The sequence below is a fragment of the Dreissena polymorpha genome, chromosome 6 (genome assembly GCF_020536995.1).
Source record: "Dreissena polymorpha isolate Duluth1 chromosome 6, UMN_Dpol_1.0, whole genome shotgun sequence".
NCBI lineage: Eukaryota > Metazoa > Mollusca > Bivalvia > Myida > Dreissenidae > Dreissena > Dreissena polymorpha.
In genome coordinates this window covers 31,740,056-31,765,485 of record NC_068360.1, presented here as the reverse complement: position 1 = coordinate 31,765,485, position 25,430 = coordinate 31,740,056, and the positions used below count along the sequence as shown (strand labels likewise).

General features: G+C 34.9%; 4 protein-coding genes and 1 long non-coding RNA gene across 11 annotated transcripts in view; 2 read left to right on the top strand and 3 right to left on the bottom strand.

The window, feature by feature from the left end:
• Positions 1-25,430, bottom strand: part of LOC127836628 (transcriptional coactivator YAP1-like) — a 205,999-nt gene that overhangs the window by 97,068 nt on the left and 83,501 nt on the right. The window lies entirely within an intron of this gene.
• LOC127836636 (uncharacterized) overlaps positions 1-25,430 on the bottom strand; it is a 255,189-nt gene that overhangs the window by 228,753 nt on the left and 1,006 nt on the right. The window lies entirely within an intron of this gene.
• On the top strand, positions 7,414-9,315 carry LOC127836632 (protein PIF-like). The gene is made up of 2 exons (XM_052363313.1): positions 7,414-7,463; positions 7,824-9,315. The coding sequence occupies exon 2, from the start codon at positions 8,213-8,215 to the stop codon at positions 9,068-9,070; it is 858 nt and encodes a 285-aa protein (XP_052219273.1). The 5' UTR covers positions 7,414-7,463; positions 7,824-8,212; the 3' UTR covers positions 9,071-9,315.
• LOC127836630 (protein PIF-like) lies at positions 15,246-18,285 on the top strand. Its single transcript, XM_052363310.1, has 2 exons — positions 15,246-15,300; positions 16,667-18,285. Exon 2 carries the CDS (start codon positions 16,682-16,684, stop codon positions 17,909-17,911), a length of 1,230 nt encoding a protein of 409 aa, XP_052219270.1. The 5' UTR covers positions 15,246-15,300; positions 16,667-16,681; the 3' UTR covers positions 17,912-18,285.
• LOC127836638 (uncharacterized) lies at positions 21,445-24,467 on the bottom strand. The gene is made up of 3 exons (XR_008028851.1): positions 23,406-24,467; positions 22,713-22,802; positions 21,445-22,251 (listed from the first exon to the last, which is right to left on the bottom strand). It is a non-coding gene; the product is annotated as an uncharacterized LOC127836638 (long non-coding RNA).

The following is a 25,430-nucleotide window of genomic DNA, read 5'->3' as shown; positions in this document are numbered from 1 at the left end:
GGTCTTCACAAAATATCAAGAATGTTAGTTTCTCGAGAAAGCTTCAATAAAGAATGACAAAAATATTTTGTGTAATGATCAGAAACACAAGACAGCATTCATGTTTGAAGACACGAAACTGCTAATTAAGCAAACGAACACTAAGCCAGGCAAGGAGCATACGCTGACACTGGACTTGAACACGTAGACGTTTTATTTCGCATCGTTATCTAGAAATTATTGACAGTATGATACAAAAAAAGACGACAGAAGAAAAACATACTTCCAAAATCTTTTATTTCTTAATGAATGAATGTTTGTATCTGTATATTTTATTGTATATTTGTATGTGTATTCTTTGCCAATAAGGACATAGTACTGCTGATTTCATGTTTAAGAGTGATGTAATTATTTGGTATATTTATTTGTAATTATTGAAAGGGGCCTTTTCACCTTTAGGTAAATGGCAAAAATTAAAAAAATTGTTTCAGATTCGCAAATTTTCGTTTTAGTTGTGATATTTGTGAGGAAACAGTAATACTTAACATTTACCATGCTATAAAATAGCCATTACATGCACCTTTTTACGATTTAAAAACCTGAAAATATATAAAGCGTTGCAACGCGAAACGATTTAATTTGGCGAGTCCTGTTGTTGTCCTTATATTTTGTGAAACTACGAGGATTGCTTATATAAAGTATAAACCAAATCCTTCATTGTAAAAGCACGGATGGCCGAGTGATCAGAGTAGTAGACTTTTAGTCCAGGAGTCCAGGGTCAGTGGTTCGAGCCCTGTTGAGTGTTACTTTTTTTCTTTCTTTTTTCAAATTTTATTCTTGATTTTTTACTGGAGCTTTTTAGATCCAATGTTTACATTTATCAATATAAAGCATTTAATGACAAACTTCAGTACATGCCAAAATCTGTGAAAAGGCCATTTTAAAATTTGGTTCACCTGTTATTTCAGTGAATTATGTGTATGCACTTGCAATTGTGCGAAATCCCATGAGTTTGTGTCAAAGGAAGTTGATGAGCCTACTTTGAAATTGTGGCTTTTCAGCAATACATTATTTTCTGAAATGTTTCATCAGAAAACGAATGAAGTGATGACGAGACTTATAAGTTACTGAGTTTAAGGCATTTTAAGGCAATACAAAATGGCGATCGTACGTTCCTATTTAATTCGTAATTAAACTATATAATAATTTTAGGTATGAAGTACTTATACGTCATATTAAAAATGTATTATAAAGTACTAATTCAATTTTGAGACGTAATTTGAAATTGGAATGATTGTCCACCATACAAGGCATGTGACGTAAACAAAGTTGCTGCTACGGAATTGTTGATACCTGCAAGAAAGTGTAATAAGCAAATCGAATTACACCAAACAAAGTTTGTAATGTTTACCATAGAGTCCTTCTACACTAGTCATTTTAGCAACGATTATGAATACAATATCAAGCATTCAAATCCAACAGCTGAACAGATAAACCAAGACCACTTTCAATCCGGTACAAGATACCCATGCTCGGGTTTTTTTTAATTGCAAAGTAGGTATTGTTTATATATACAATTAAGCAGTTGAAACTGGAACTATGTCTTATGTCATATTACATATATTTATATGGATTTGCGTGCGGTAAAGATCATTTAACATTGTTGCTGTTTATATGTTGTGAATAACGTTTCTATACTACGTGCTGCTACTTTAAATGTAAGTGCTAATGAAGTGAGCACATGAACGTGGCTCGCACAATTGTGGGGTTTCAAAAGCACTGAACTGGTTTTCTTGATACCGACTGTACAAGTATGCTTATTCAGATATTCATGCTGGTACGATATATATATATAGTATGTTATTGGTGTAGGATGTAGGTGCTAAGCAAATGGCGTGCATAATAATTATTAAGGATTTCGATGTTTGAATTATAGTAGGTGCTTAATATTTTAAAGATCTTTTGTCTAATGTGGCAGACTTATAAACGCACATAAACAAACACGTTAATGCTTTTAAATGAAAATGCATATGCAATAACGTCTCATTACTGAGAGGTACGGTAAACAAGAACTACATTGGATAACTCTTAAGTAAATTTCATTTTCTAATCGTTTATATCATATATACAATGAACACACACACATACGCACGCACGCACCCACTCATATCTGTACTTTTAAGTCCGATGCAATTTACTTGTCATCATAATTTTACATGGTATAATGCTATTGTTTAAAGAGGAAATTTAAAGAGTTTTGTTTTTTTACAACCTTGCTAAACTATTTATTTTATGGTGACTGACAGTTATTTTTACGTACTTATTTTGAGTTATGAAATGCATGTACATATCGACAAAGTTGTTTGTGGGTAGAGAGATAATTGTAAAAAGTACACAAGTTTGCCCTTGTACAAAATATACTTGTCTTGCTAACGAGATTTGGGTGGCTATAACAAAAATGAATGTCCGACGGAAAAAAATGTACATGCAACGCCGCATTATCCTGGATAAGTTTTGAGAAGTCTTGAGTTACGTTTTGACCACAGTTGGGTACGTTTTCAATATGTACGTTTCAGTTGTGGCATGTTTTTACCAGATCATTCCCATCTTTATATAATTTATCGATATAGATGTGTGTCATGACCGGGCCCGATTATCAGGTGATTAATATCTTTGAAATTAAATATTATAATTATATATATATATATATATATATATATATATATATATATATATATATATATATATAATAAAACGCTTTGATTAAATTTGCCGTAGCTTTCGACCTCTCGGTCTCCTTCAATGGCATTTATTTGTGAAGCATATCATGTTTAGCGGAAGTGACGTTATATTATTGAACGTTACATTGCGCGCCATTTTAATTAGTCTTTAGTGTAAAGTCCATATGGTCTGAACGTCCTCAGTTTAAGCTTCCAAAGTTGTTCAATGGTCTTCCGGTACTCGTCCGATCCATTTAATTGTTCGAGTCCCATGACCCGGAAGTCCGCGACGCTGTGGCCGTTTGTGTACAAGTGCTCGGCAACCGGATCATTGTGTCGAGTCCGTATCCGGGACAGGTTATGGAGATGTCGCTGGTGTTTTTTTATGAACCAATATGTCTTCCAGGTTGCAGTCTCTTCTGAATGCTGCTAACGGTGGTTCAGGAAATACTTTTTTCATACGATCGGAAGTGCGGAGTGTGGGCAGGTGTTTCCGCAGGATATTGCCGACATTTGGTAGCACTCTGGAGAAAGTGATAACGAGCGGTACTCTGGAAGTACTCTTTGAAGACACCTTTGTACGCAGCAGATCTTCTCGCTTCTTGCTATCAACTTTCTTCATTTCTGTCTCGACGAATCGGCAATTGTATTCTCGCTTCAGTTGTTGTTCTTTGATCTCATCTATGTGTTCATTTTAATTGAATATACAGGTATACAGTTACCTAGCAACCTTAAATATTATATAAACCATCTGTATTTGCAGGATTATCATATATATAAATGTTCATATTTGTTTCCTTTTCCAGTACAGGCACACATTCAGTTTACGACATTCCTGTAATTTGAATGTCCCTAATGTATGTAACGATTCTGTGCGCATATGGTATAGTAGAACAATTAAATTATAAAGTGTAAAAAAATTAAAAGGCTGGCACATGGTATTTGCAAATCAAACCTTTTGTAGACTTAAAATCGTCTGATGTAAAGACTTTATAACAGAATGGGTAATTAGGTAATATCCGGACACACAGAGCAAATATTGTGTGTTTATCATTATCTGATCGAACGTATTAACAAGCCTAACTAATTTTAAACATGCATTCATCCATGATTGCTTACACTTCATTCTATGGTAAAATGCTGCTGTTTTTTCTATTTCTAAGTATTGCTTGATAAGAAAATTGGTATTGCTGTAATCCTGTTGGTTTATTTAAACAACCACCTTTGCCGATACCTTTAGATACTACATGCACTAGATGTAAGGTCAAAGATTTGTTAATTGGAACTATAACAACACTATCGTATTTGAATGCACTAGCTTTATCTTGCTTGAACATTATAACGAATACATTAAATTGTGTAGGTATTATTATTATATTTGCAAGCTATCCACTTGAAATGAATAATACATGATACACTATGGTTACAAATTAAATATAAAAAACTTGTACTAGTTCTCTCCATTCTCCGGTAATATGGGAAATATATTATTACAATAATAAAACATAGTTTGTATATACACATGTGTACTTGTTGATAACACACGGCATATTCTCTTTCAATAGAATATGCCTCTCAAAATTGTCAAATAATAGACGCAATCTCTTTTGCGAAAATAAACTCCTATTGTAATTGTTCACATTTGATTGTCATTTATGGCATGTTGATCTTCGTGATTGATAAAATAAACTTGCAAAAGGGGCATCTATAAGAAGTTTTCAAAGCATATACATTAATCTGCATAGCCGTTTCAATTGCTGTTTTCAAACTTGATTTTTTTTAATTGAGGTTAGAGGAAAAAATGTTAACGTAAATGCATGGCACGGCATTTATTATTTTGCTGCAATTGACAGCTGAGTCAATTGAATTGGGATATGTGACAGTGTGTGATCTTGCATGAAATGGAATTTGTTTTGGTATTTGCTTACTGATGATATCATCCTAAAACCCCATGTTTGTGATTCATTACAGTGTGTATGGTTTATTTTGCGAACAATCATCTTTATTAGTCTTACTAAATACGTTTTAGTTTCTCCTTTTAACAATCGCTTAAATATTTCAAATGTTCGATAAGGAATGCTCATCGTAAATTTTCTTTGCTTTAAAGCGACATTTTCACGTTTTGGTAAATTGACAAAATAATATTTTTTTGAGATTCGCAAATTTTTGTTGTAGTTATGATATTTGTGAGGATAACTGAACATTTACCATGCTTTAAAATATCAATAATATGCATCTTTTGACTATTTTAAAACCTAAAAAGTATACAGCGTTGCAACGCGAAACGATAGAATAATTTTTAACGTCCTGTTGTTGTCGTTATATTTTTTTACACTACGAAGATTACTTCAATAAAGTATAAAATACATCACTCATAGTTTGAGCACGGATGGCCTACTGGTCTATGAATTAGACTTTTACTCCAGGGTTGAGTGGTTCGAGCCGAGTTTATTGTTCAGTTTCTTTACCCGAAGCTATTTAGATCCAATGTTTACATTTATCAATATAAAGCATTTAATTACAAACTTCAATATATGCCAAAATCTATGAAAAGATCTCCTTAATGATTTTTATTTATGTTCGTCTTACATACAGTAAGAAATGGGAAATGGGACAGGACCTTGAAGCCCCGCTGAAAAATCTCGGTCGTAGGAACGGACTTGCGACAATGCAATGATTGGGTGGAAATAGACCCTCTTCTTGGTGTCAGTTTTACAGTCATATACAGTAACATGACACTTACCTTTTAGCAAGAAAAATTAAAAAAAAACAGTACGTATACATATATATTAGTTTCCGTAATAGTGATGAAAAAAGATACAAAAACAGTTTCCTATGGAGTTAATTTATACTCACATAGCTCACAAGTCGTGCACCATATAACTTGGCAAACAATACAATTTTATTCAATTTAACCAGAAAATGTTTTGCAATACCTTAAGAAATGAAATACATAAAAAGAACGAAAATTGGCTAAAGGACGATTTACAACGAACACTATTTGCTGCATGTGTGATAAATAACTTCCTGACTAAACTATCTCGGTTTAACGTTCAATCATACACAGTTAAAATGTATTCCATCATCATAGAGTTTCGCAAAACTGCACGAGTGTGGTGGAAATCCATGCAAAGGACCCGGATGGAGATAGGGTGAGGTGTCGATGGGCGGAGCCTAGTGGTTGTGGAGGAGGATGCACCACTTTCCAACCACTTCCGTCTGCCTAGACCCGGTGCGTGGTCGTAGTAGAGATATTAGCAATCGCATAGCATATTAATTTTAGTAATTTAGACGATGACTTAAAAGCCCATAAACCCTAAATATATACGAATAGTTTGTGCAATATGTCGAAAAAATAAAGTTAACAGATAAAAGAAAACAATGTTCCTTATAACAATAGCCGAAATTTCAACGCTAGATGTGGGGTGGTAAAACTGATTTTACAAGATACAATTTGCACTTTTTTTGGCGGGACAATATATTCAACACATGTTCATGTACCAAGTTATATGTCATGTGTCGTATGAATACATATCGTTGTGGGGATTTAAATGGAATCTATTGTGCAACCAAAAAAAATAAAACGAGCATTTTGCGAAATATTCGTTGATTTTGAGTATTACTTTTACTTTAAGTTAAATCAATCAGTTGTATAATATAAAAAGTCCCAGGAAACACGCAGATACAAAATTATGTATCTATTTAATATGATGTTTGTTTTCAATTGCTTACTTTCTTCAATACCGCTTAAAATCAAAAGTTTTATATAATAAATATTTTGTAATGATAAGTAGAAAATAAATAAAAATTAATGGTTAAATAGAAGAAAATGAACAAGAGTGTTTATATAATAATTTTAATATAGTATGTATGGCATGCTTTTCAGATTATTGGTAAGAAAATTGCATGCGTTGTTGTTTTGTATTCCACACAAATAAAACATTGGTTAAAAAGCATGTCTTCAACAAATGCAATTGTAAACTTCACCTATTTAAAAAAAAAACTCGCATCGGATGTACGCAAGTACATTTGGTTGCGTTATCACTTCATTTGTGTTAACATGATTTTGATATGCAGAACATTCCATTATTATTTGACAGTAATAAAATACTGTTTTCAAAATCATATATTTCACAGCCTTCTAGTATATCAACTGTTGTATTGGCATATGCGATTAACCGCAAAAATATAGACATATAGACGTTAAACAAAAAACAATGATAAGGTATAGGTGCACATTTGTTTTTAATAAAACAGTTTCACCAGTTTATCCCATCGTTTATGGATGCTTCGCATTTGATTGTATAAACAATACTTGCATCGACATAATGTACATTGCAAATGTACGTTTAATTAATCAAAACTTGAAGTAAGAATGTCGTGTGTTGAACACTTAATAATCATACGAGCGCGATGTCGATATTAAATGTAATTTCCCCATAGCCGTTTAATTCGTTTGAAGCAAATACAAGATCATTACAAACAACCCTCGAACAAAAACAACAACAATTAAACGTTCAGACAATATTAAATCATCTTTAACGCCGTTGCGGTATCTATGTCTCGTTTGTAATCTCAATTTGCGTAATTCTATCGTGACGTAAAGAAGCATTCATTGACGGCAAACGTAAGGGAAACCGCTGAGGCAGTAAGACCTTTAATATATAAACACGTGGAAATCATGTGCATTTTAATCACAAACCTTTTTGAATGATCTGAACATTTGAGGCGATTATAGATCTTCAAGAGACGACGTTCAAACAGGTAAGAGTAATTTCACATTAGATCACTTGATTCTAATTTAAGATTTTTGTAATTTACAAGTTTAAAATTAAGCAGATATTTTTATAAATAATATTTTTGTAAACTTCTATCAAGCCTGTTTAAGAGAAAGGTTAGGTATTACAAGAAAATCTTTAGATTTATTAACAAATGCAATGTTATTTCATAGTGTGATGGTTTGCGGGCAATCGGTTCGAAACAGTAAATAAAATTAAAATCCAACTCTCTGTAATGAACCGATGACAGAAAAATCAAAGTAAAATGAATATGAACTTCCTATGAATATGTGGGCATAGTATATTTAGAGGATGTTTTATAGCATACATTATTATTTATTTACAGGTTTTTATATAAGACACCATGACGAAACTCTCTTTGATACTGACCATGGCATTGTGTTCTTTTACGACGCAATCGAAGCCTGTGGACGATGTGTGTTCCCAATGGTCACTGCAAAACGGCGTTGCATTCTTTAGTCACCAGGACTGCGACAAGTTTATCCAGTGCAACCATGACGGGCTAGGAAAAGTAGTTGGCGTAGTACAACAATGCGGCTTCGGCACCGAATGGAACCAAGATCTTCTTACCTGTGTTGCTTCGTCAATCTCCACGTGTCCACCAGCATCAGATAAATGTTACCAGTTGAGTAATGGGGAAGTTCGTAAAGCTGTCGGTAACTGCAGGGTTTCTGGGTGTGCAACAACGGCGATTCTGTTCCAAAATGCTGCCCTATGGGTCAGTACTATAATGAAACCACTGGTTGCACAGACGTGGAAAATGACACAGAATGCAATGCTAGATGCTTCAATGATTATTCATTCCCAGACAAATTTAATGGTACTACTGAAATGACCACGACGACGAAAACGCCATGCCTTATCAAGCGAATTGTCCCCGATATTCCCATGCAGTACGAGGAATACATTGTCGGTTTGGGATGGATCTCCAGACCATGTCCAGCAGGTCTTCTCTACGTACAGGATGACTGCGAATGCACAAAGGTTGTCGCTGTGTCAAAGCCATCCGCATGTACTCCGGAGATTTACCTGCCATTCAACAACAGCCATTATGATCAATCCGGGAAGAACAATTACATCCTGAACGAAAACGTTGTCGTCGATAACGGCAAGGCTGTTTTCAACGGTTACAATAGTCAACTTGTTATCCCACGATTTACAAACGTCGACCCCTCCACAATTGTCGTGAAAGTCTTATACACCTCTGATCACGAGATGTTGACTCAGCCACAAACTATTCTTTCTAACGGCAACTGCGGCCAAGGCTCTTCTATTGGTATCGCCGAATCATACGGATCGGTCATCTTCACTGTAGGTACAATCACAACTAACACGATATCGAGCGCCACCGTGCCTGTGTACCAGACGGCCTCTCATGAGAAGGATATCGTCTTAAGCTTCAACCAGGGTGTTCTAAAAGGGAAGCTGGGAAATAACGAGAAGGTTATGGACCATCTATCGCGGCATCTTCACAGCGCTCGCTGCGCCCTCCACATTGGTAACTCTGGAAACGTCAACGGGGGCTGGTTCAAGGGAGCTATTGAGGAACTATCCATCTATCTTTGCGCATAGGCTCTTTATGAACAGATACTTAGGCAAAGCAAAAGTAATTATTCGAAGCATACTCGTTTTATTTTATCAAGCATATGTTTTAAAAGACATGGACACTTGTTTTTATTTATTTACTTTATGAAAGAAGTCAACCGTATTATGTCCAATTTTACACTTCAGCTTTGATTCTCAGAATCATCATTATAAGACTTAGCTTTTTAAATATGTATGGTTTTTCATGATACTTATGTGTATTGCCTTTTCCATTTTACAGATGTTACGTATGTTACAGTTCTACATATTTGTTTCGTTATATTTATGTTATGTGTATGTTTCGTTTTTTAAATCTATATTTATTATTTGACAGCTTGAGCAGATTCGTTTATGTGGATATCCTGAACAATAAAACATTCTTCAACTTTAATCCCTTTTCAAAGTTATAATCAGGTCATTTGATTTTTTAATAGAAATTTTTTCTCAATCACCGAAGTACGTTTTGCGCATGCGTCGACGTTCCAACACAAAGCTTGTTTATCTCTTGTCAGCCTCCATTTTCTCTCCAGTTTGTGGTGGACTCATTTCTTAAAATATCTAAAAGTAATTCCACTCTAAAAAAGTCAAACTCTATTCGTGGTTTACTGCTCCTCGTCTAAACATCTTTCAAATTATACAACTATCTGCACATTAATTAATGACCTTGTTATTTTATTTTTTCAATATAACCTTATCATTTTTAAGTGGAATGTCTCATCTATGATTCGGTGCAATACTATACTCAATTTATGTTTTCGTTTTCAAAATGTCGACCTTTTTCGTATAACTGTTAAATTTAAAAAAAAAATCGATTTACATTCTCTGTCCGTTTTCCCTCTACCTTATTAACTCACTTGACTCACACAAAATGGATCGAATTTCGAGAATTATAACTGCAATTTTCATTTATTTAATGGTCCTGACGTATTTTGAATTGTGGTGTGGTCTTCAGTGAGAGATGTCTAAGTTCAAGGAGGGAAATAACACATGTCCGGTATGATGGTCACTTACCAAGCTCACGTGCAACGTGGGGGATATGAACCTGGATCACCTACTTATGAAGCGCGATCTCCAACCATTGGGTTAAGTGGACAGTGTGGAATCATTTATTCATCGGGTTAAGTGGACAGTGTGGGCTCATTCATTCATTGGGTTAAGTGGACAGTGTGGAATCATTCATTCATTGGGTTAAGTGGACAGTTTGGGATCATTCATTTATTGGGTTAAGTGGACAGTGTGGGCTCATTCATTCATTGGGTTAAGTGGACAGTGTGTGATCATTCATTCATAGGGATAAGTGGACAGTGTGGGATCATTCATTGATTGGGTTAAGTGGACAGTGTGGGATCATTCATTCATTGGGTTAAGTGGACAATGTGGGATCATTCATTCATTGAGTTAAGTGGACAGTGTGGGATCATTCATTCATTGGGTTAAGTTGACAGTGTGGGATCATTCATTCATTGGGTTAAGTGGACAGTGTGGGCTCATTCATTCATTGGGTTAAGTTGACAGTGTGGGATCATTCATTCATTGGGTTAGGTGGACAGTGTTGGATAATTCATTCATTTGTTTAAGTGGACAGTGTGGGATCATTCATTCATTGGGTTAAGTGGAGAGTTTTGGATCATTCATTAATTTTGTTAAGTGAACAGTGTGGGATCATTCATTCATTGGGTTAAGGGGACAGTGTGGGATCATTCATTCATTGGGTTAAGTGGACAGTGTGGGATCATTCATTCATAGGGTTAAGTGGACAGTGTGGGATCATTCATGCATTGGGTTAAGCGGACAGTGTGGGATCATTCATTCATTGGGTTAAGTGGACAGTGTGGGATCATTCATTCATTGGGTTAAGAGGACAGTGTGGGATCATTCATTCATTGGGTTGAGTGGGCAGTGTTGGATCATTCATTCATTGGGTTAAGTGGACAGTGTGGGATTATTCATTCATTGGGTTAAGTGGACAGTGTGGGATCATTCATTCATTGGGTTAAGTGGACAGTGTGGGATCATTCATTAATCAATTATATTTTACTAGTTTGTGTGTATTTCTTTTGACCTTGCAGTCAATGATAACCCACGAAAGTACAAGCACTTATTTCCAATAAGGTCCTTTGATTTTGCTGAAGAGACAGCAAGAAGAAGAGACAGTATTGAGATACAAGGAATCCGTGTGCGATACCATAGCTCTTTGCGAATAGATCCCTTGGTTCTTTTACGTGCTCAGTGTATGGCACCGATACACGAGAGAATTACCTGGGTTTCATACCATTACATCTCTAGTTGGGTGGGGAACACTTGATGCATTTATGAAATTTCCAGTGCCACGGCCAGAAATTGAACCAGGGACATCTGGAATGGTAGACCAGAGTGTTATCACTCGACTACCGCAGCACCAGTTTAGTATGTGAATACAGTGTTTAGGACGTAAACGATATCTCTGGTACAAGAACATAGGTTAATGGTGCATTTGCATTTTCAGATTCTTTAACTCTTGTTATATGCTATATTAACAACATCATCTGATGTATTAAGGTACCAATTACGTTCGTTTAATATGTTGTATTATAATCCGTCATGTTTGGAATGTTTGATACACTGATCTTATAGTTATAAACAAACGTATAGTATGATTATCATAATTACTTGTTTATAAGTGTTTATGAGGCATGTGAATCGACCATCGAAACTGGGGATGGATGTATGTTACAATTACAAAAACATGTTGACCATGCTATTTGCAAATGTTGAACAATAGGTTAAATCATGCAACTGAGGCTAACATGATGAACAATAAAACACGCTTTGCAAAATAATTTCTGACCGCAATACATATTTTCCAGTTTACTGATTGAAAGTTTTCTATTAACAATCGAAAAAAGGCCTGTTTGCAAATAAAAACAGTTTAAAGTATACAAGTACATTGAAAGTATCTTTATATCTGTAGTGTGTTTTATGTACTTAAGTGGCGTCTCTTTCCCAATACAATATGAAAATATATCTTTTTTTAAATGCATGGATCGAGCATATGTTTGAAATCGCGTAATACAAACGGTATATATCCATATTTAGAAATTAATTGACTATTCAAAGCGTGTTCTTTTCGTGTATGAAGTTTTACGTAGCATTGGTTCAGCACAAAAATTGTCATTGAAATTTGTCAGCAGGGCTGTTGCTCGCTTAACTAATGTCAGAGAATAGTGAACTCGTAATTAAAACAAAAAACATCTGAACCATGTGAATGGTGGATGGATTAAACGGCTTTCGATCCAAAAAAAATAATATTGTTAAACAAGGCACTGTTGTTGCGGTTAAACGTTTAATCAATTGCAGTTTTGATGTAAAAATATTTTCCCTTTTTGGCATTCTTTCAAAATATCCAGATTTTTTATAATATCCTGTATGCTGATTGTCAGGTTTTTATAATATCCCGTATGCTGATTGTAAGGTGTATATCAATCACAAATAGGAAATACAAATGGGGTCGCCATGAATAACTTTTCGCTAATCAAGTGTTCGCAATAATTTACTTGTTTACAAATCATTATTCGTCAATATATTATTGTACATGGTGTTAGAAAATGTATTTAAAATAACATGAAAACTAACTCATACACATGATGATAAAATGATTTAACATTTGTATATTTCATTGTATTATATTAACATATTTAAAGGGCAAAAAGAAAACGAGGAATGGGTATTTAGAGGTATTGCGCGTTGAAAAGTCTTTAAGTTTTTTCATGTGGTTTTCATGTACACTTTTCAGACATGCAATACATATCCATATGTTATTGTTCATCATTTGCAAAAGTAATTGCACATTGTGCACAGTAAAGATAACTTTATCATTAGTTATCATCACAGAATCTAGAGAGAAAAATTGAAAGGTCACCATGAATTATTTTTTTGCTACTGCGATTTAAAACAACCCTTCCTTCACTCAACGTTTTAGGCATTTTATGCCGTCCAGATTCATGTGCATCGATTAAAAGACCGAACATCTTGCATTTAACGACAACAAAAATGATACATGTGTGGAAGGTTTGTTTTACGAATATTTGTATGTATTTAGTTTTGGCACGTTTGTCTCAAGATTATATATGCACACGAGCATAGTCGTAGGAAAAGATGTTTTCATTTGTACCAAAAAAAAACAGCGATACCAAAATGTATATTATTCTCAATAACTGACTAAAAATGTTTAAGTCATCAACCGATTGTGATAACCAAACATGGTAGATACCTAGGGAGCTCAATGTCGCCGTAACTTGTTTTCCTTAGTTATGTTTAAAGTTTAAACGGATTCAACTTATCATCATCATCATCATCATCCTCATCATCATCCTCATCATCATCATCATCATCATCATCATCATCATCATCATCATCATCATCATCATCATCATCATCATCATTATCATCATCATCATCATCATCATCATCATCATCGTCCACCTCCTCCGCCTTCTCCTCCAACTCCTCCAAAACATCATCATCATTATCCTTATCACCATTTACACCATTATCATCAGCAGCATTATCAGCATCATCAACCGCATCCTCATCAACATTTGCATTTATTTTTCCCTCAGTCTATGATTTTACTTGTTTCAATAATTTACTCAAAACATGACAAACAAGAAAACCCGAAACTACATTACTACATAATGTTCAACGTGAGTCGAGTGCATGATTTTTCTTCGCATAGTTTACTTGTCCGGATACCGCTTAAAACCATAATTCGTTGCGTCCGTCGTTTTTATAACAAAACGTAAATAAGAGATGCAAGATATTGATAAAAGAAACAAGAATGTTAATGTGTCAAATTGCGCGTACTTAAGTATTGAATAAAAGTTTGATATTTTGTTATAATTGTTTGTTGTTAAATCAAGCATCCGGAGAGTTTTTTTTCTTCCAATCCCCTTCAATGAAGCTTCGCAGTTTATTCTAGTTTTTTAAGAAAAAGTTTCTTGAAAATGTCTATAATAAATTCAATTGATTACCGCACCTAAGATGCGGTGTCTAAACCAAAACGAAAACAACACTCAAGTCCGATTAACGCGAATATCTTGGGTTGGTTATTATGCTCACTGAAACTCGTCATGTTATCATACGCTAAGAGTTTAACAAACAGACATCTGTATACGCTCAAACCACTGACATGAGGAACGTCATTTTTGAGTGCATCCATTAAAAAAAATAATTGTGGTTTATAATTTCAATGAATGATTTGCATTCGCATATCGGGGATGATTCATTTGTTTTCAGTCACGTATGAAGTCATAAAATACTTATTCTTAATGGAAATAGCCACGATGAACATCTATAGCAAATCAATTTAAAATATTTTGGGTGTTTTAATTTTATACCATTTTAAATAAATATATGCAATGATTAAATTTTATTTTCGTAATATCTTGTACATGTACATACCAATTTGTTTTGTTTACGTACACGCTTGTTCGGCCAATTCTTAATACTAAACCAAAGAGAATGTTTTATTGCAGACTTTTGTATTACATTTAAAAATATTCGGCTGAGTGTTTTCCTTCATAAACAATTTTCTTATAAATGCAACACGGTAAACGTTCTGTAATAATAACGGAAATTTGTGTCGGCCAATCTGTAAGGAAACAGGTTGTTTCGGGGTTTACGAAAAAATCGACGCCATGTTTGAGCCTCTGCTATTTAATTTGCCAGAATATGCCTTTTTAGTTTAAAGCTATTTATTGTATCGTGATTGCATTTATATAACTTACTACGTATTTGAAACGCTATCGAGTCCGTTTGCTGGAACTAGAACCAGTACTTGGTGTCTATGGGGGAGAAGTAAAGAATGCTCCAACAGTGGGGATAAAACCTGTAACCTACCGGTATCTATGTAGACACCATATCCACTACGACAATGAACAACATTTAAACAACCCTCAAATAAAACAACGCAAAACCAATTAAATGTGCAGTCAATATTTAATCATCAAATGTATATCGCCCCCTCAGTAGTTCGTCTGTTTTGAAAAAAAAACACGTTATTTACGAGACGTCAGGAGCGTTTATTGACGGTAAACGTTAATCAACAACCGAAGAAACCACTGAGGTATAAAGCAAACGAGTATATAAGCATGGGAAATTATTTGTATCAGTACACACTGAACTGAGTGACGGAAACAACTGAGAGGTTTACAGATCTATAAACGACGCGTTTTAAAAAGGTAATAGTTCTTTCACACTGTATAATTGGATTCTTAATAAATATGTTTTATTTCACACTTTTAGTTTAATATAGAATTATATTGGTGGAAATCAAATAATTTTAGGTAAATATGTAAGTTTCTTTTTTTTATTAAATGAAAATACAAAACGATTCGAAATATATTTCCAACAATTACATCGGTTATAAGTGTCAGCTTTTTCTGACTATGACAATATATGTAGAGCATTCACAGACATTATTTTCACCAAACGCCAAATAACAGTAACTATATACATTTCATTTAGCATGTCTATCCGTAGTATCGGCCCTCTTAATGAATACATACGAATTTTGGAAGTGATTTTTTTTAAACGCGCATGTGTTATATGTCAGTATATAGTTAAATATGTATTCTTGGACATAACAGCGAAAATTGCATATAGATCGGCATTGTGTTGACGAAATACTGGCTAGACTAAGCTCCATGTAGTAATCGGTATCGTACAACTACAGTGTTTTGCCTAATTTCAGCTTTTCTAATTGGTTGCTAAGGTTTGCTACTATGCGCATGTGCTTGTTCTATAATACAGTATCTTCATGAAAATAACGAAACTCTTGCTCATGTTGTTCTTAAAATATTGGTACATTTGTTTCAAAAATGAGCGGCATATAAAACATTTGATAAAGCTACTAAAGCTACATAAACAAACAAACAAACATAACTGAGTGTAACGTAATTTAAAATCATAGCATCAACACGGAATAAACAAGACCTACTTTCCAATGAACATCGGAAATCATGAAAATTATCGTCGTTATAGTAATTTAACACAAGCAAATAAATTAAAACTTCTAAAAATTGAAAAAACAACAACATTGAATTTCCTGCACCTCTTGTGGGTTTTTCGTTTAAGACACGATACTATGAGGAGGGCCGATATTATGAGAATAAAGGATAGCTTCACTTGTTTTACCCAAAATACTTATTTTGTACGTTTTCAACGAATAAATCTTTTGCTGGTGTCATGTTTGTTTGCGCTGTATGTTTCTTTATTATGCTAATGAATTAACAAACAAATATCAGATATTTATTTTTAAATCAGAGGATACGCAAATGTTGTGAAATTTAATAGTTTTACACAAGTGCGATGTAATTACGTTTCGTGATCGTGCAACCAAGCTTGTTTTAAACAAATTAAATCAAATAACTATTACATTGTTTTAGGTGTAAAATAACTGTCATTTAATATATGATTTTCAACATATGCAAGTTTTATATCAATATTACTGAGTCTGACGATTTTATGTCATCTGTTTGTGTTTTTTTTTTTGTCTTGCTCATTAGTGAAAGGATTATAAATAATTGAAAGTATGCTAATTTCCAGATAAATAAAGTTACGATGACGAAACTCGCTGTGATATTAGCCGTGGCCTTGTGTTCCATCACAACGCAAGCAAAGCCTCTGGACGAAGTTTGCTCCCATTTGTCATTGGAAAACGGCGTCGGATTCGTACGTCACGAAGACTGCGACAAGTTCATCCAGTGCTACAAGGATGGGCTCGGAAAAGTAGTTGGCATAGTACAACAATGCGGCTTCGGCACCGAATGGAACCAGGAACTCCTTACTTGCGTGGCTTCTTCAATCTCCACATGTCCACCAGCATCGGATAAATGTTACCAGTTGAGAAATGGCAACGTGCGCAAAGCCATCGGTAACTGCAGGGGTTACTGGGTGTGCAATAACGGCGATTCTATTCCAAAATGCTGCCCTATGGGTCAGTATTATAATGAAGCCACTGGGTGCACAAACGTGGACAACGACACCGAATGCAATGCTAGATGCTTCAATGATAACTCATTCCCAGAAGAATTGAATGCTACTACAGAAATGACCACGACGACAAAACAGCCATGCATTACCAAGCGAGCTATCCCAGGCATTTCGAACCAATACGAGGAGTACATTGTCGCTTTGGGATGGATATCCCGACCTTGCCAAGCAGGTCTCCAGTACGTACAAGATGACTGTGACTGCACACAGGTCGTTTCTGTCCCAAAGCCCACCGCATGCACTCGCGAAATCTATCTGTCGTTTAACGATAACCATTACGACCAGTCCGGTAAGAATAACTACGTCCAAAACGAAAACGTCGTCATCGAAAACGGCAAGGCCATTTTCAACGGTCTGAATAGCCAGCTGATTATCCCGCGATTCACAAACGTCGACGCATCTTCAATTGTCTTAAGAGTCTCCTACACCTCTGACCACAAAAGTCTTACCCAACCGCAAACAATTTTGTCTGACAGCAACTGCTTAAATGGAATGTCAGTAGTCATCGCTGAAGACATCAATGCAGTGTATTACACCGTGGGGACGAACATACAGGACACAAAGTTTGACAACACCGTCGCCCTGAACCAGACGGTGTCCCTTGAGAAGGATATCGCCTTAAGCTTCCACCAGGGAGTCCTCACAGGGAAGCTGGGAAATGAGGAAACGGTGTTGCGCAATATACCCGGGGATCTTCGCAGCGTTCACTGCGCTCTCCACATTGGTGACTCTGACAGAGTCATTGGTGGCCGGTTCAAGGGAGAAATCGACGAATTATCCATCTACCTTTGCGCATAAAATGTTTACTTGCATGCGAATTATTTGTATTGATACGCTATCAAAATGTGCATTAGCTCTCTTTTTATATAAGAAATATTGTGAACGATATAAAAGCATTTATAAGTATTTATTTTAAAGAGCTTATCTTGATCATCTGAGTGATTCATGATGCACTGAATGTATATTCTAAGGTAAAAATGTCAATATATATTGTTAAATATAAAAAAATACGTGATGTTATTTATATGCATATGACCGTTTTAAAGAGTGTGCGTACGTAATTTTGTTTACATGTGTGTAATGTGATGTTCATGATATACGTGATTTTTTCCTCATTTTGTACACACTTCTTGATAATAGAAATCCCAAGCAATAAAGCATTTGTGAACTTACATTTGTTTGGTATTGAGTTGTTTTCAATAACTGCAAGTTCATAGATGACGTTACTCGTAAATTTTCGACATTACACTTAACAGTTATTGTTAGCCCGACTGATTAGTTCGTACAAATCGTACAAATTTCGTACAAAATTCACACGTTTTTCCTAGTTGAGTATATTGAGACTGTGTGTCTAGCAAGAAAAATATCATTGTTACTAATTTTTTATTCTGTATATTCGCATCTTGCGACTATTGAACTTCTTTTGCGTTATTCTACTTTAACAAGAAATATTTAAGTTCTAGTGACGTTCCGGTAACGTTCGTAGAATAAATTGTATGAAAATCCATCCTATTCGGAATATTTCACACTGATCTAAAATGAGTAAACGTATTATTATTAAATCAGCAACGGGTTGCACTCTGGTATTTCCAATTGAAATACTCTTTTCAGTGAATAGGTTATGTCCACCACTGTCTTATCGTGTAGCAAGAAAGGCGACAATGAATATTAGGCATACATGCTCGCACGTGACTATTCGAAATACATGTCGACAGCTATAACTCTATTTACAAAAAAGGAAGCTACTTGTCCACTGGCAATCGGGGTTTTGGAAATAAAAATACAGCAAAATACTAGAGTACTTTTAAAAATCTAATAATAACAACATCTATTTAAAAAGTTATATTAAAGGGTTGGTTTGTCTTGACTCCTTTTATCCATCAAAATCACCACATGGCCAATCAAACGCAATTGTACTGTCGGTGTTTTCATAATAATGTCTAAACGAATCACGTATTCTCCAAATAACGGATTTAAAGCTTATTTATCTATTTTGATTCATTATCATCGATAAAATAAGCACTAAATATATCTAAGAAATATTGCTTGTGTTATATAAAATGTACATTGAATTGTATCTGTTTGGAAAAAAGCACTTGTCATTTAAGTTATATCATGTGAAATGTGCATTTTCTGAGTGGCCTAGAATAATGGTAGCTATCAATTTTATAACAAGACACGTGCACATTGATTTTTGATACGACAAGATATCCACATCAATTTATTTACACTTTTGTATGCACAACCGAGGGAATGTACATGCATTGATTATATCTTGGTTCACTTGGATCAAAGAACGGTTACATCCAATCATGTGTATAGTGTGTGTTGCCTTTGGATAAATACATAGGTCAAAATTGAACAATATGTATTTCTTGTCCAAACATGTGCATACACGTTCTCTGTGCACACTATGTATTTTTGTCGGAACATTTTTAAACACATCCTCTGTATATTAAAACAGTATTAAATTCTTGGTTATTTAAATATTGACAAACTAATAAATAGCACAACACAGAATTTCAGCTTTTAAAGTAGCAATATTAAAGTGGCAATATGCCCCTGTTTTAAAAACTGTACATGCGGTCCCGCAAATGGATCTCTCACTTGCAATTGTGACAAAGGTATTAATAGTTTGGGTAAACAGGTAGTGTGGGTGATCAGCATTTGTGAATACCAACGTAATAATGCTCTTCAAATGATTTTGTAATAGTCAACGAACAAACTTTGTATTGTTATGTGATCGCGTAATATGAGATCGATGTAAAGTGAGACAATAAGTATTTTTATGAGACCTATCTGATTTCTTTCAACATTTATAGTTATACCTATAATGTGAGTTAACTATTGATATAGACAGACAGACAAAATAGTTTTATAACGTCTCGCGTTTGTACGTACAAACACAGTAAAACAGCACACAATCATTATATATACATGTAAGTACAAAACCACTCTAAAAGAATTACGAGAGAGGATGGTTCTAAAAATTACTGTGTTTAACGATTATGTACATTATAAAAACGTTCACATCTGTTAGAAATATATAATGATCCTTACACTAATTTGACTTAAAATGATTAATTTTCTTAAAATAAATTAAAAAATAATATTCACACACACATACAATAAAAGATAATTTTGTATAAATGTATACACAATAAACAATTTTGTAGTTTTGAATTACAAGTTATATTACTATTTGATATGTAATTGTTATATGCACAAATTAAAATGTTTATATACACATGTGGTTGCGTTCCTTCATTAAAATGTAATGACAGGCTCTGGAACTGGCTTTTATAATGACAGCGATCATATGACAGCAAGAAGTTCATTTTCTCTCTTGGATTTAATGCGTTTAACATTGGATTAACCAAAAAGAGCACTTTCTGTTAAAGTGGATCTTATATTTGCATATAGCGGACACATCATTTTCACTTTCGAAACACGTCATACAGATAAAACAATATCGTTCATTTTACTGTACACCTTCATTACGTCCTGTTTCTATACGCAGAGGTGGTTCTACAGCGTACTGTGTCTTAAACTGCCTATAGTTCAGAAGTGTATTACCCCCATTTGCGTTTATTTGACCAAGTTCTCTATTAAAGATATTTTCTCATTTACACTTAAATTCGTTCAACATAGCTTGTTGATGGCTATTAATTGTCGACTTTTTTATCTTTGCTGTATAAATGACCATGGCCAAAGGCGGCATTTTGTAGTTTTGTATTGACAGATATAATTATCGTTTTGCTCCACTTGTTTCGTCATGCGCCCTGTCTAGCTAAGTAGTCTAAGCACTGTTTATCATGTCTTGTGACGTCCATCCCGTTTAAGCAAAACTATTGTCCGAGCGAAAATTTCCACTTGATAACAAGAAATGATTGTTGCATTCTTATCATTAAGTGTGTAATTTTATATAATCATTGCAAACATTCTTTTGAAAGAAATGGTTAAACAATAAATAAGACTTTGAACAGCAAAGACTCATGTTTGGTATTATTTATTCTTTATTCAATAGATTTGAGAAAAAACTTCAATATACAATAGTTGCCTACTTTTTTTAATGTGTTACATTACATACTGGCGTTCACCGTTACACTTCGGGTGTTTTGTAAATCGTTTTTATATTCAGACACTCTCTCTGATTTACTGGCTCAGACAGTGATTTAGAGCATTAACAAGGGGTTAGAACGAATTTTAATCACATGTGTTTTTCTTACTGTTTAAAAATAAAGTACCATCCAACTATCGGGTATTTTTGCGTTTAGAAAATCGTCAAATCGGGAAAATGCCACCCCATACTTTTGTTTGTTATTCAATGATGATTGTTCATGATCTTTTTTTATTTTACACATTCAATTATATTTGAAAAAATGGAACAAAATGAAAAAATAAAGAAAGATATGTTGCAAACAGATTAGAAATATTTATGTCACTGATTATCTTTATTAAAGTGTGAAATACCAATAGTATTTTTTTAAAGTCTAATGAATAAGATGTTTATTGCAAATTTAGAGACTTTAATGGGCTTAATTGCCAATCAAAAGAAGTAGTTTCGTAACCGCAAATGGCCAAACTTGTTTGTCCTGCATATTCTGGTTTGTCTTTCACTTGATAAACGTTTCCATTGTCCACCCTGATGCCATTATCATCCATTTCAGGTCAGTGATCGTTCTGATCGTTTTGAATGAGACTGGAGGTCTGGTTGACGTGGTGAAACAATTTTAATTATATAGTTTATTAATTGTTTTTACCAGAGAAGCAATACATACATTAGTTAACTGATTAATCAATTTGTAAAGCAGGTAAGCACCAAAATCATGTTATTACGAACAAGCACCACAAAACACACTGGAGACAAGAAAGTAAATGTGTCACAGTCTGGAATGCAGTGATGACGTCATGCCAACTTCTTTAAGCCTAGTTGCCTTTTCTAAAACACAGTCAATTAATTCCTTATTTACGCTCGCAATCAGTACCAAGGCACCGGTCTTCTGAAAGAATTCTGCTGTGCGGGTAACGGACAAGTGGTTTTCACATATGTCTGGGTAAGTGCTCGACACGAACGGTACAGGTACATAGCAAAACTCAGACTTCTCCCGTGGGTCTAAGGTCATTTGAATGTCGTTCTGAAAAAAAATACGAGTTAATGAAGTTATCTAAATAAACTTATAAGTCTTCAAAAAGTCGGGGTAATAATACTTTGATAATAAAAAAGCTTAAGTCGTGCTTGTTTTATGTCTACTATTGTTAGTAAAAGTAGAAGAAGAATCTTTAGCTCCTGCAGATTTAGCGCTTAATATATGTATCCCGAAAAGCAACTTTTTGGAATAACCCACTAATCTGCTGATACAAATAAACATGACCCATTTATAATCCTTTCAAAATCACACACCATATCAACCGTTATTATTTAAAGGAAGCAATCATTGGTTGATTTGGACCAGCGTTGTTTGTACCGGGGTGATTAGTGGGTTTTTCTACACTCGTGCTTTTCCGGGATCAGTCTATTCAAACTTCAGTGCGTTAAGAAAGACATTGTTTTAACTTGAGGATGTCAATATAACTACTTTCTCAGCCAACATCTGACCTGAAGCGCCTCCACGTGCACGCGTCTCATGCTATCAGCGATTGCACGTGCAGCCGACAGTGGACCACGTGCATTAACGGATCTCATAGTCTGCAAATACATAACATGGGATTACTATGGAATATACTCATAGTAAATACTGATACCAACACAATGGTAACTGAACAGTCACACTTCGACATTCGTAGTGTATGGTAAGAAACCCAAAACAACCATACCAATATGAACGGAATATAAAATAGAAATTTCTTAAATTGACTTGATCAAAGTTTTAAAAACGTACAATTAGAAGATTCCATTGATTTTAAAGAATGCATACAATGAACATGTAAATAAAAAAACTATTAACTGTAAAAATTGTTAAAAAATATCGGCTCATTTTGTACGATCATCAATTGAAATCGGTAAAAAATGGAGCGTTATATAGCTTTCATAAATAATACGTGTTGAACTATAACTAATATTGCCGTTAGACAAGGCAAGCTTCTTATTCATATTTTCCCTAACTATTATACTTATTTTAGACAATTAAATTATTAAAGGTTTGTCAGTTAATACATTTACTAACTTAATGCGAAACAGTGTGCTCAAGCACATAAGCCATCTGATTTCACTACAAGAATATAATTCTTAAACTCAAACTGCAAAAAAAGCAATTAATCCCAAAAGAGCTGAAGCATAGAGGGTCATCACCTGTCTGTTAGTGTCAGGATGCAACGCCCCGTCCAGTGCTTGAAAGTCAACATGTGACAATCTACTCCAGAAGGTATCTAACTGACGGTTGCCAGGGTTATCAAAGCGTTCAACATCTGGTAAGACGAGAATGATGTCAGCAACTGTGCAGGCCGCGCAGAAGTCGGCAGTGGTGGACACGCCTACAGCAACAGGAACTCATAAATTTATATGACATTACATACGGGGGCTATACATAATAACAAAATTATCCGAAACATTAAGAGTTTTATGTGTCACCATCTTTTAATCGGAAACTTTTTAAAGAAGATGTGTAAGTAGTAAATAATCTGTAATCTGTACAATATGCATTACTGACATTCATCTACTACGAGTATATCTGCTTATATTTGGTAAAACCACTTTGTATTTTCCGCAAGTGAGTTTTAGTTGGATAATAAAGTCTTAGGCTTCAAAATATGATGACCTAGAATGTGGCTCAACTTAACCTTACATGCACGACTCACGAAAGTTTGTACGACTTTTGGATAAAAGCTGCAATTATTAACTGTCAAGTTTCATTAAAATATTGTAATTATTGGTAAGCAAACTGTGGCTTCATCAGTTGTTAAGACTTCGTTACCAATCAGGGTGGGTAGGGCGCAGTCTCGCAGTTCTGTAGCCACGCCCACCAGTTCATCTTCTCTATCACTCGTGTCAGACAATACCAAGTGAACTCCATAGACAAAAATGTTGTACCGTGAAATTTAATATTTCGTCACTTATTACGATATTCATTTAAACGACATCGGGTCATTTAATTAACATGTAACATTCTCAAACATATAAATCCTAATACATGCTCCGTTTATTGTCTTCGTAATATGACCTACAAATATATGTGCCCAGGGATTATCCGATTCCTAGTAATTACTATTTAATATTTGTAACAAGGTTTTTGACACTATGTCTTCTTAAGTGCATTTTATAATTAATATATGAGACTATTACTAATGTACATAATATGAAGGAGAGAATAATTGCATACATTTATACAAGTAGTTTGAATAACAATAACTTATTTCATTCGTAAAAAAATAGTCATCTACTCAGCAATATATTGGCTACATCTATCAATTCAAAGCTTAACGCCATATAAAAAATCTCAAAACAAGTCGCGTTCATATTTATCAAAAAGGAAAAAGCGCACATCTACCTGGTGTTGAAACACGTCTCCGGCTGCCAACAGTGGCAGTAATTGATAGGCAACTGATGAGCAGGCACCAGATATCAGCACGCGCATCTATAATAGACAGGTCAATTAACAGGCATTGGTGGCTACACGGTTCTCTACCAGTAGGGCACCAGATATCAGCACACGCATCTATAATAGACAGGTCAATTAACAGGCATTGGTGGCTACACGGTTCTCTAGCAGTAGAGCACCAGATATCAACACGCGCATCTAAAAAAGACAGGTCAATTACGGGCATTGGTGGCTACACGGTTCTCTACCAGTTGGGCACCATATATCAGCACGCGCATCTGTAATAGACAGGACAATTAACAGGCATTGGTGGCTACACGGTTCTCTAGCAGTAGAGCACCAGATATCAACACGCGCATCTAAAAAAGACAGGTCAATTACGGGCATTGGTGGCTACACGGTTCTCTACCAGTTGGGCACCATATATCAACACGCGCATCTATAAAAGACAAGTCAATTACAGGCATTCTTAGCTACACGGTTTTCTACCAGTAGGGCACCAGATATAAACACGTGCATCTATAAAAGACAGGTCAATTAACAGGCATTGGTGGCTACACGGTCCTCTACCAGTAGGGAACCAGATATCAACACGCGCATCTATAAAAGACAGGTCAATTAACAAGCATTCGTGGCTACACGTTTCTCTACCAGTAGGGCACCAGATATCAACACGCGCATCTATAAAAGACAGGTCAATTACGGGCATTGGTGGCTACACGGTTTTCTACCAGTAGGGGCGTACATGGGAGGGGTGGGTAGGGAACAATGCTGAAGCA